The 12,228-nt window shown below is 35.4% G+C and overlaps 1 protein-coding gene across 1 annotated transcript; it reads left to right on the top strand.

Moving 5' to 3' along the window:
* The first annotated feature begins 68 nt into the window (after positions 1 to 68).
* Positions 69 to 11,723, top strand: LOC121384605 (cytoplasmic dynein 2 intermediate chain 2-like). The gene is made up of 12 exons (XM_041515066.1): positions 69 to 251; positions 2,052 to 2,136; positions 4,057 to 4,195; positions 4,580 to 4,653; positions 5,277 to 5,329; positions 6,153 to 6,334; positions 7,352 to 7,491; positions 7,835 to 7,914; positions 8,552 to 8,733; positions 9,659 to 9,816; positions 10,137 to 10,345; positions 11,473 to 11,723. The coding sequence occupies exons 1-12, from the start codon at positions 193 to 195 to the stop codon at positions 11,600 to 11,602; spliced, it is 1,491 nt and encodes a 496-aa protein (XP_041371000.1). The 5' UTR covers positions 69 to 192; the 3' UTR covers positions 11,603 to 11,723.
* Positions 11,724 to 12,228: the final 505 nt, after the last annotated feature.

Below are 12,228 nucleotides of genomic sequence, written 5' to 3'. Positions count from 1 at the left end.
AAATTATAATTTATTGATTTTAAGAAAAACACCAAGATTGACAGAAATCGATTAGTATTCAGCAGACGAATATTTGTTTCTGGTTCGAACGTAAACAAATTTAATGTTCTGATTCCTGAAGTTTTATCAACATTATTCTCATTAACATTTGTTTTGGGTTTTTTCTAGCAGTAGTTTTTGTAGAAGGGTACAATGTTTGCTGACGAGGTTTTGGAACCTGTTGAACTGAAATCATACTGGAAAAAAGAAAGGTTGTTAAAAAGAAGTCTTGTTTTAGTGTTTACAGGCGCATCTGCAGGGTTGTGGTTTTGGGGATCGAACCCAATTCCGTGCTCTTTTAAATTTCTTTACCAGTATATTTTTAGGGGGAGCCTGGTTCGACCCATCTGGTCTATAAACTTCGCGGCAAAATATCCGCCGTTACCCTCTTCCCCCCCCCCCCCCCCCATATAAGCGCTGCCCCATCAAAAAATCCCTTTACATTGATGAGGGAAAGAAGGAGGGTGGGGGGAGAGACCGGGCGGATATTTTTCCAATGACTTGATACTATAATAAACTATTTGCCTTCGGTTTAATCAAAATAATTATCGCACCAAGGCAAGTAGGAAGGGCACCAAGGCAAATGTTTCCTTCAAAAGAGGGGGCCCAAAGAGTTGAAAGACAACTTCTACTTTCTATCAAGTTTCTTAGACAAAAATTATTTCACATTATGGTCTTGGACTCACCTATGCAGTTTGTTGGATACAGATGCTTCCCATGGAGGTATATTTTTTTTAAATGGCTTTGAGCAGGGAAGGGATGTTCGACCTTCCGGACACCCACCCTCCCTCCGGGAATGCACCTGTAATGATAAAATGATTGAAAGTTCATGTGAAAAGGAGTAATCATAGGTCTATTAACATGAACTGGGTTTTTTAATTCTAAAAGGGGTTGTGTGTAGTTGTTGCACATTTGTACTGACAGGACAGTAGCTTGAATGTCTTCTGGTCCTTGCCTGCAATCACGGCCAAAACAATTATACAGCATCGGTTGACAAAACTAAGTTTAGTTGAAGCACTCATACATAAAGATGTTGGACAGCTTTGCACATTAGGCTGCTGCCAAGGGAAGCTCCTGTTCAACAACAAATTAAGCAACTGAATCCTGGCATGTGCGTTTGGGATTTGGCAATTGCAATGTATCGGGAGACTAATTTAATTTTAATTTTAATTTTGGTATAATCTGATGTTAAATTTTCTTTCTGGGTAATTGCACTTTCATCAGAGTTGGGGTTAATTTCTTTCAGAGTTTGGGTAGTATGTCAGACTATTTTAATAAAGTTCATACAAGATGACTATAAAGTAGTAAACAATTAACATAAAGTGCATACTGACCATGTTCCACGATCACATGATCACACATTTACTGCTGCAAACACAGTACTGCCTATTGGTAATGACCGCATGTACATGCATGTATATTGATAATTTAATGTTTGATATATATATGTTATATTTTTGTTATATACAGGTAACATGCCACTAATTGTTATGGGTTGGCGGACGTTGTAACGCAAATAAATTTTAAAAGAAAACTTCCAAGAAATATATTTTTTTAATACACTTTATATTGGACATGGTCAGTGAAATAGTGCCATAGGACATGTATGGGAAGGGCACGGTGGCAAACTGCAGCATTTTTGTTTCCGTCGACATAGTAATATTTTCGGTGTATAACGGCATGTAAGGATCGAGGGCAACTACAGCAATTGCCATTGGTACCTCGGTGAAATACAAACCTTGACACCCTGACACACACACACACCTGGCAAATTGTCTAAAAATCAGTTGGGAAAAACATTCTTACTACGGTCAGCAACAGGATATTAGCACACCACTCTATTGCTTATATGTAAGTTACACAAAATAGAAATGGGTTACCTAAATTTGGTTTGGTACAGGCCATAAATGATTTATGCAGATTTGCAATTTTCAGAGGATTGTACGTGTAAATGCAGGTGCTGATAATTTTAAAACTTTAACTACCTGGATGTCTTATTCTTTATGTTTTAGATCATTGGCAGAAACAGGAATACAAACAGGAAACCTTAGAACTCAGGAAGTTGGATGTCAGTCAATTAAAACATTTGACGAAGAGGTTTGTTTGGGGTCATCTAATTCCATGTTCTGGCAGCCCCACGTCCCCTTGTCCCAGTGGTGTTAGTTAGAGTTAGTTAAGACTAAAAGCGTTTAGAAACATTGAGGTGAAGGAACATAGGGCTGAGAGATTATTACTATTAGGTAGACATTTTCAAAAAAAAAAATATTCCAGATTTTTATTTGTCTATATGTACAGTGTTTTCAGATTTTCTGTTGCTTTTTAAAATTCTCCATATTTTCCTTTCAAAATTTAGGATATGGCTTTAGATGATCCTTTACATACATTCTGAATGATAACCATCATTTTACACCATTGAGAAACCCTAACCCTAGGGCCAGTCTCAGTAACCGACCATCAATGTTAGAATTTCCAGATTTGTGTATATTGTTTTTGTAACCCACTTTCAGCTCTGCATTTTGCTTATAAGTGATGCATAAGATGATGATTAATTTAACATTTTACCACAAATCTACTTAATTTTTATTCACATAGAAAGTAGAATAAAAATTGATAGATATATTAGAAAATATACATTGACAACAAAATGTAATAACAGAAGCAATAAGAATGAAAAGAAAACGAAACCTGTTTCTTTTATTGTAAATGCATATGGGTGTGGGTTTGGAGGGTGGGTAATGGAAATGGCTCTGTAAAAAACCAAAGGCACATCTGCATGCATGATTTTGAAAATTAGCTATCCATTTAACAGTCCATTCATGAATCTATTATTATTTAAAACTTCATGCCCCGATCTGTCTGTTTTAACTGTTCTTTTCCATTTCCAGGCAACTTGCTATTATAACGATTCTTACACAGCCTGGAATGTCCTGGAAAAAACATTAAATTTTATTGTGTCCTGGCAATTTAGGCAAAATATGTGGTGATGATTTTTTTTTTTTTTTTTTCATCCATCCACCGGCCTCGGTGGCGTCGTGGCAGGCCATCGGTCTACAGGCTGGTAGGTACTGGGTTCGGATCCCAGTCAAGGCATGGGATTTTTAATCCAGATACCGACTCCAAACCCTGAGTGAGTGCTCCGCAAGGCTCAATGGGTAGGTGTAAACCACTTGCACCGACCAGTGATCCATAACTGGTTCAACAAAGGCCATGGTTTGTGCTATCCTGCCTGTGGGAAGCGCAAATAAAAGATCCCTTGCTGCTAATCGGAAGAGTAGCCCATGTAGTGGCGACAGGTGGTTTCCTCTCAAAATCTGTGTGGTCCTTAACCATATGTCTGACGCCATATAACCGTAAATAAAATGTGTTGAGTGGTCGTTAAATAAAACACTTCTTTCTTTCATCCATCCATCCATCCATCCATCCTTCCATCCATCCATACATCCATCCATCCATCCATATCTTATTGTGCTATCAAACGATTCAGTGTTTGGTCTAGGCTAGTGACCCCCCATCCCTTTTTCTTTTTACTTTTAAAGTATTTTTTTGTGTATGTGTCTGAATTCATTAGTTACCTAGATACATTTTTCAATTAATATATTTAGTTATTACCATTTCAGCTTAATATTTCGGGGCAGGATTTAGTTCAGTTGGTTAAGCGCTCACTTGAGGTGCTTGCATCGCAGGATCGAACCACCTCAGTGGATTCGTTCAACTGAATGGATTTTTTCTCGTTATAACCAGTGCTTTCCTGTCTATGGGAAAGTGCATATAAAAGATCCCTTGCTGCATTAAGAAAATGTAGCGGATTTCCTCTATTGACTATGAGTCAGAATACCAAATGTTTGACATCCAATAGCTGATGATTAATATATCAATGTGCTCTAGTGGTGTTGTTAAAAAAAAATAACTTTACTAAATATTTCAATCTATTTAATGATTGTTTTAACTAACTTTGCCTATGATGTTCATTGAATTTTAAACCAGACATGTTCTAGTTAACGGTTAATGTTATTTTAGACTCAAACAGAAAATGAAAATGAAGGCTTCTTGCGCCTAGCTGAGGACAATTCACGCCATCTTGCAGAGTTCCTGGCACGAGTTGAACCAATGATTGTGAAGACGTTGGTGAAAAACTTGAGAAGTCATGCCTTTGATGGTGAGTATGGATATGTTTTTGTTACAAGTTAACATGTCTTAAAATAGCTGCCTCTGTTTTGAAGCCACTGGCCATAATTTTTGAGTGGTGTACTTTTTCTGTTATGCATAAAATTAATTATGAACTAACTACTACAAACATCAAAAACATATTTATTTGCCATTTGATAATTCAAGCAAATAGTAATGTGTAAATTAATGGTTAAAAAACTGTCCTTAAATTAATTCTCTTTCTTTCTTTGTGGTTTTACCAAAGTGTCTTTTAATTAATTTTATGTGAAAGGTCTAGATCACATATATTTGTGGGTTTTGTTTGTTTAGTTTCTTTTAAATACCTTTTTGTACTGCTTTTCTGGCATTTCGACTGTCTTCTGTTTCTTTACAGGGTATGTACAGCATCATGATGAAGCTTCTGTAACCTGCATCCATACACTGACACATTCAGCATTGGAGGAACAAGTAAGCAGATATCACAATGAAACTACACTAAATTCATTACATACATGTGATGTTGTTGCACTGCATTGTTCAGTAGTATGATAAATTAATACACGTATGATGAAATAGTTGGTAAATAAAATTTCTATTTTACATCGCATGATAATATATTCAAATAATTGTGAAATTATATTCACAAAGTTAAGTTTTACAAAAGAATTACAGGTGAATCCCATTGGCTCGCACCCCATTAGTGCTAGAGAAAGTGTTCAACCCATGCGGTAGTTCGACCAACCCATTCGGTCAACAGTGTGTAAGTGTAACTCGGGACTTCATTTTTGGTTTGAGCATTGCGGTGTAACCGACCCTTCCGAGTTCGACCCAATGAGATTCTACTGTAGTTTTATACCAGAAGATGAAATGATATGTAATATAATATTAGAAGTGTCCAATGTAGTTGATATAATTAGTTTCTGTTACATTGTGAGAAGTATTACAATGTTACACATTTGCTTTTATACTTGTTCATAAAGCAGGGTAGTTACACTGTAAATGGTTATTTTTCAGTATTCTCTTATTTTATGATCAGGTTGGATTGATATAGGCTAAATTCTACAGAAAAAATGTAAATGTTTTCTTTTCAGCTACAAGTTACCGGTTTGTCATGGAATGCAACTGGATCTGTGATTGCTGCCACATATCCTTTGTGAAGCTGTTTTTCATTATGTACACTATAACACTAGTTAGTGTTACTAGTTAGTGACAGTTGTCTTCTCAGTTGTAGCATACCATAAAACTATTAAGCACAATTTCTCGATGACAGTTAAGCCCTGATCCGCAATTCAGTGGAAAACTGACCTCCTAGAATTGTTCAGTTGATGCAGGTGCATTTACGAATTAAAAACATTGAGAGCATTCATACATGTAGTTGGGTCATAAAATTGTGTGTATAACATTATTTGAGCTCATACTTGCAGGAGCCACTAAATCAAAGTGGTTAATGTTTGCTTGAATTGAGAATCATGAATGTTAATGAAAAACTGGGCCTTAGACTGCTACATATAGGTGTATCCATGATTAATGGAATATTTGACAGTAGAACACTGCAAGTTGTATATTGAGAAATGTGTTTGTTTCATATAACTTACAAATTGTAAATGTGGACAGAATGCATAATACCCCAGAAATTCTGAAACAATAAAACTAAGCCAAATTTACGAAGCTTGTTTTTTTTACTTACACATGCATAACTATGTGTATTTACTTACAATGCTTAAACACCTGCGTTAAAGAAATACAGGCTTCGTAAATTCGGCCCAAAATGTTTACCAAAGTTGATTTTGTCTTTAAACATTTTGCTATTTGTTTATGAAATCTTTCTACTTTTTTTTATGCCCCTGCAGAGTTATGGTGGTTTGAACTTAGATAAGAAAACATTTATTGGGCCCCGTAGGCAACATCTATTGCTTTAGCAGTTCTCTGAGAACACTCGTTTTACTGTGAAACCTTAACATTTGCACGTTTGGGCGATTTGACCATGAAGACTGGTGTACGCACAAAGCTGCCCTTGGCACCTGGAACCTGGACAGGAGAACCCTGGACCACAACAAGCCAGACACCAGCATCGAGTCATCCAGCTGTCTGATGTGTCTCCAGTTCCATCCAGTGAACCCGGCGTGGATTGCAGGAGGAAGCTTTAATGGTGATTAACCGCACACTAACATCTAAATATTATTAACACCACTGTAGCACATTGATTTATTAATCATTGGCTATTGGATGTAAGACATTTGGTCTTAGAGAAAACATCTGCTACATTTTTGCATTGGTAAAAAAGCATCTTTTAAATGCAGCATAGCACATACCATGGCCTTTGATATATCAGTCATGGTTCACTGACTAGAATGAGAAATAGCCAAATGGGCCCACTGGCGGGGATTGATCCTAGACTGACACGTATGAGGTATACGTCCCACCCATAAATATTATGAATGCAAGGCTTTGGATTGGGTCTCGGTATATATACAGTGAAACCCCTCAAATATGGCACCCTCTGTAAACCAGAATTCCCTCATAGTAGGACCTTTTTGTAAATATTAGTAAAGAACATAACCTTTCTAAACCAAATACCCTTTAAAACAAAATGTTTTACTTGATCTCATGGGTGTCCAGTTTAAAGGGGTCTTGCTGTACATAATCATATGTAGTTGGGATAACAGTGCAAACAGAATTAGATCTTGGGGAATAAGCATAAGATTTTAAATTATTCCTGTGTATAAAAAAAAAGTTTTATTATTGAACTAAGAAAACAGATAAGTTATTGTGATTATAAATATTAGAGAAATAACAACTAGCAATGGTACAAGATTTTCAAGCTGGGAGACGTTGCTGTCAGTACAAAGCAATCTTACACAAATAAAGAAACAGACTTGTCCACTGGTGCATCCACTTGGCTTTCTTATTCTAGGTGGTTACAGATACCTCTTTACTTCCTCTAACTAAGCCCACAGCAAATGCTGATGAATAGTATAGCACAGATGGTTGCAAGGATTAGGATGTGGAAATAGTAAGGGAAACTGAAAGTTGGGAGGTGATATCAGTGGCATAAAATGATTGGAATTCAAGAGAAAAAAGAAGCATTGGTGGGCAAATATAATAATAATTTTTTTATATATTATATTCTTCTTTTTTAAATTCTGAGTTGATGTTATTGTTGCAGGTGAAGTGCTGGTGTGGGACCTCAGTCGTGAAGATGACCTGGTGTTGGCAACGTCCGGTATTGGGGACGACGCTCACAGAGAGCCAGTCGCCAAAGTGCAGTGGCTGCTGGATCCCGACTCAAAAACAAAACGATACAATGTAAGAGGTTATTTTTTTCTGGTTCATTAATCGTACTGAATTTAAAGGTACGTCTCCATTTTGTTCTGGGGTGTTGTTAAATATTTATTCATTCAGTAGTGCAGTATGAAATATTGTACATACATTTACCTGTTTACATTTGTTACATATATTTTAAGATGTTTTAATGCTTTTCTTTTGTAAATAAAATATTTTGTCTGAGATAAGATGTAAACTATTTTCTGTTTTAGTACACTAATACATAACATATTTATTTGATCAAGCAAAAAAAAATGCAATTTAGTCCAGAACATTTATAATTCTCCTCAACATATTTTTACGTTTGTTACATTTTAATTTTCAGATCATCAGTATTGGTGGAGATGGCAAAATTTTGATCTGGAGTATGAATAAGAAAAAACAAAAGCTGAAACTTATTGAAGGGTATGCCATTTATGATAAGAGTATTAAAATGTATTGTCTATGACAATACATCACATAGATACACGTCAAAAAAAGAGAAAAAAAAAAGAAAAAATTATACACGGCTTCTATAATATTAGTAATCTCCTATTTGAGTGTAATGGGTGGGATATAACCCTGTATTAGAGCACTCACCTGAGGTGCAATGTGTCAAATCAATTGCACTCGGTGGACGTGTCAGGTTTTCCACTGTCCTATGATTGGTACATCATGTTGCCATATATGCTGTCCAGCCTAGGAAAAGGTGCAGATAATAAAAGATCCTTTGGTGCTATTTTGTATGAGACGCCCATGTAGCGACAGTAGATTTTTCTTGACCTCAACTCCAACTTCTATGATAACCAAATAGCTGTAGATTAAAATTTGCTGAGGCATTGGTTAACAAATATTCCTATACGTCTAATATATATTTATGGTCTGTAATATATCAGATGTAGTTTGCTGCACAACTATATCACCTATGCTGCATCTGGTATATCATTGTCAAATGTTTTTTCCTGACGATGTCAACATTTAGTTGACGAAACATTCACATTTTAAACTGGTGGTTTTAAACAGAGACTTTACTTTGATCAAATGTTTTCTGTATGTGTCCCAGGTTTGTTCTGATGGCCCAGAGTCTGCCAAGAAGTATGAAGGTTCGTGGAGTGCGCAGCGACAAGGAGGTGGGAGCCACGTGCATATCATTTAATCAGGAAGACAAGGATACCTTTGTTGTTGGCTCAGAAAGTGGATGCATCTTCAAATGTTCACTGCATGCCAAAGGAAATCCTGCTGGCAGTACGGCAGTTATTTGTTATACGTTTGTAATTCAGTACTACCCAATGGGCATTTTCTTACACACAATACATGTAGGTACACAGTGCAATACTGTGTTTACTTGACACTGTTTATTACAACTTAATCTTTGCATACATTTGCAAAGTTTATGGATCTGGGTTCAGTATTAGTTTCTTTTTAACTTTCTTATTTTTAGCTCTCTTTTGGTAAAGGTATAAGATAATGGTATATTGGTGGTGTGTAGTAACTTTGAATATGTGACCCACCCTGGCGATTCAGTCACATGTCGCAAAAAACTAAATTAGACTTATATATGTATATTCATAGAGTCTCAGGTTCAATGTGGTGCAAAAATTATTAAAATATATTGATTTTTGATGGAGTTTGAGCAAAAAATGTTCTGTGATATGTAAGATCATTATTTTGAGATAATGGCTGCTGAAGATAAGGTCCTGAATTTTGGTCACTGGTATCAAAACATCATAGCAACAATATACTTCAAATAAAGGTACAGCTCTCAAATTTTGCACACATTAAGTTTAAACCATAAACTATATGAATAAAAGGGTTTTGTAGGTTCAGGGTGGTTAAATACAATAAAATTAAATAATTTAATAAATAGTAAATTTATTTTAGTGAAAATCATTTTGCAAAATTATGAGCTATATAAGCTATAAATTATAAATTAAGCAGGAAAATCCAGTAGTAGATAATAAACATAATATACAGAGTGAAACCATTATTATTATAACTTTTAGATGGTTTTAACATTCTGATTCCAGAGATAATCCATGGAAGGCTGTGTGTGTTTTCTTGTCCTTTTTTTTTTTTTTTTTTTTTGGTGGGGGGTCTTGTTTTCCACTTGAAATAAATAACTTTTGTTCGCAAGTTTCTACTATCAGAATGGTTTTTTTTTATATTTCAGGTCATGTAATATCATCGGTACCCCTCCATTCACCAGTGACCTTCACATTCAATCCACACCATGGACCAGTTTACTCTGTAGATTGCTCTCCCTTTCACCGGCTGGCTTTTGTTAGTTCAGGAATGGACCAATGTATACGGCTGTACAGCATGCTTCAAGTAAGCAGGGAAATATTTTGTGTGATATGAATTGAAAACAACCTTAAGCAGGAACTGACTTTTTCCTATCAATTGAAAATGAAACCATAATTTTTGCTACAATTAGATCTCATATTAACATCCACTAACTTTAGAAATAAACTCTTTTCAAAAACACGATATGTAATAGATTGAAAGTGCAGAAAACCTGTCACAATAAAATCCATTCATCAACACTTCAATTGTTTTACTTAATTGCTTCCTAGATCAGTCTCAGTTTCTTGTTTTCAGTTTTGTCATGTATATTCTGTGTACATTAATATTCTGTTTTCACCTACTAGGACCGGCCAGTTGTAACTATAGAACCAGGTGATGGCTACCTACACTCAGTCCAGTGGTCACCATTCCGACCATCTGTGCTGGCCACGGCATCAGCCAATGGATCTCTGCTGATATATGAACTACTTCACGGACAGCTCGTTCCGGTTCACAAACTGGAGGCCAGCACAAAGAAGTCGTCACTCTTCACACTGAAGTTCAACTCACAACAGTGAGTACTTAGTTTTTATGTAATCTAATCTCGTCTCTCGGGATAGGTTTCTTCTATCCACTTAAATACTTCAGGGGCCATCTTTTCAATTCCTTGGCAGCAGGCCACAAACTAATGTCCATAAATTGTGTTGCTCTACAATATGAACTTGTTATTGATATAATTCAGTTTGATAAAATATCAACACCTTTTTTTGTCTCTTTTTTTTAAATTTTTACTTCTTTGAACTATATTCTATTGTGTGAAAGTTACGAAATTGTTGAGGAGCCAGTGGGCTCAAATCTGCAGAATTATTTTCAAGATGATGGTTTCATTTAATTATTTTATGATAACCTGGGTTTGATCCTAGAACCAGTAAACCTTTTTTAAGTTATTACATTCTGTAAATTGTTTACAACACACAGCAAATTAAGATAATAAAGATCCTCCAACATGTTGTTTCTTGTACCCTCAGCCAAGTGCCTCCCCAATCTATTCCATCTGTCAAAATTAAACGGTAGTTACAGGATAGAAAATATGTCAAATAACACTATTTCGGGTTAGAAACATAAGCGTACGAGACAGGGAGTGAACACTATTGGTCTCTGGTGCTGGAGAAAAACCTAAAATCAGGCAAAAATTAGATATGCGAGCAAAATATGCTAACCTGAGACCTTTTTACTTTGTATTTCCATCATTCTACTCTCAAAATAAGTTGTAATCCATGTAAAAATGTGTAGTGAATAGTTTGCAACCATATATAGCTGTTTGATAGTAATGCTAATGTAAATAAAGTTTGTTATTCAGATTCGGGCATTTTCATTTAATTTTGGGCAAAAACCAGCCTGTCCACCTACAAAAATGGGAGCCCGTATGCCTACTGTATTGTCAGAAATGTATTTTTAATCATAGTACAGGGAACATTTTGTTTTTAAAATTTGTGAGTTGTTAATCAATTAGAAAATTGATTAGCAACTACTTTAAATATTTTAGATCTGTATGTAAAGATCTCCAAAACATTCACAATGGAATGTGACATTACACTGAACAAAATGTTTGCTGTAGTTTATACTAATTAAATGTCTCATATTCAAGCGACTTAAATCTTTTTTCTTTCTTTCTTTCTTTTTTTTTGTGTGTATATATAGACGTAATCTTCTTTCAACTGGTGATGGACTAGGCTACATCAAGATCTGGAAACTTGGTGAAAATCTGACAACACTAATGCCCAGAGAAAATGAATACCTTGGAAATGTTATCAATGCATCAACTGACTGAACCATTTAAAAATCTAAGAAGCATCTGTGATACTTTAAGACTTTGATCACCACTAAATTCATATTACAATTTGTTGAATACATTACTTGACTATTTATTTGAATAAAATTACTATACTAGATAGTGGAAGTTGTGTTGTGTGTTCACAAATATTAATTGTAAATAATAATTTGAGTTGTTCAAGTACAAAAGTATCAGGCTAAACAGATGTATGCTTTCTTTGTGTATTTCTAGCACTTTCATACTTTCAGTAAAAATATAATAATGTTTTTACGCTGCTGGGTATTGGTGATCATAAGTGTTTTGCTGTAAACCTTTACTAATCACACTGACCAATAGTGTGGCACTGAATGTAGCTCGCCTGACTGAGTGGGTCACTGGATCAAGTACTTTATTTTGTATTGAAGTATTCCCATCATAACCCTGTGACTTACATATTGAAGGTCATGGCATGCACTGTTGTATTTAAGGGAAAGTGCATATAAAAGATTCAATGCTGCTACAAGTAGGCTTAGTCACAGTAGCAGCTTACCCCTCTCAGAGTCTAGATTAAGATGAAATAACTATAGTGTAACGTGCTGAGGTGTTCTTAAACATAAACCAGCACCATAAAGGTAGGATAGAAA

This window comes from Gigantopelta aegis, chromosome 10 (assembly GCF_016097555.1).
Source record: "Gigantopelta aegis isolate Gae_Host chromosome 10, Gae_host_genome, whole genome shotgun sequence".
NCBI lineage: Eukaryota > Metazoa > Mollusca > Gastropoda > Neomphalida > Peltospiridae > Gigantopelta > Gigantopelta aegis.
The sequence above is the reverse complement of the archived record's forward strand: the minus strand, read 5'-3'. Positions and strand labels throughout refer to the sequence as shown.

Excerpts from the sequence above, each read along its gene's own strand:
- LOC121384605 (XM_041515066.1), top strand. The coding sequence starts at position 193 with ATGTTTGCTGACGAGGTTTTGGAACCTGTTGAACTGAAATCATACTGG. Across the intron at positions 8,734-9,658 it reads CAAAGGAAATCCTGCTGGCA|GTCATGTAATATCATCGGTA; the intron begins GTACGGCAGTTA and ends TTTATATTTCAG. Across the intron at positions 10,346-11,472 it reads CTGAAGTTCAACTCACAACA|ACGTAATCTTCTTTCAACTG; the intron begins GTGAGTACTTAG and ends GTGTATATATAG.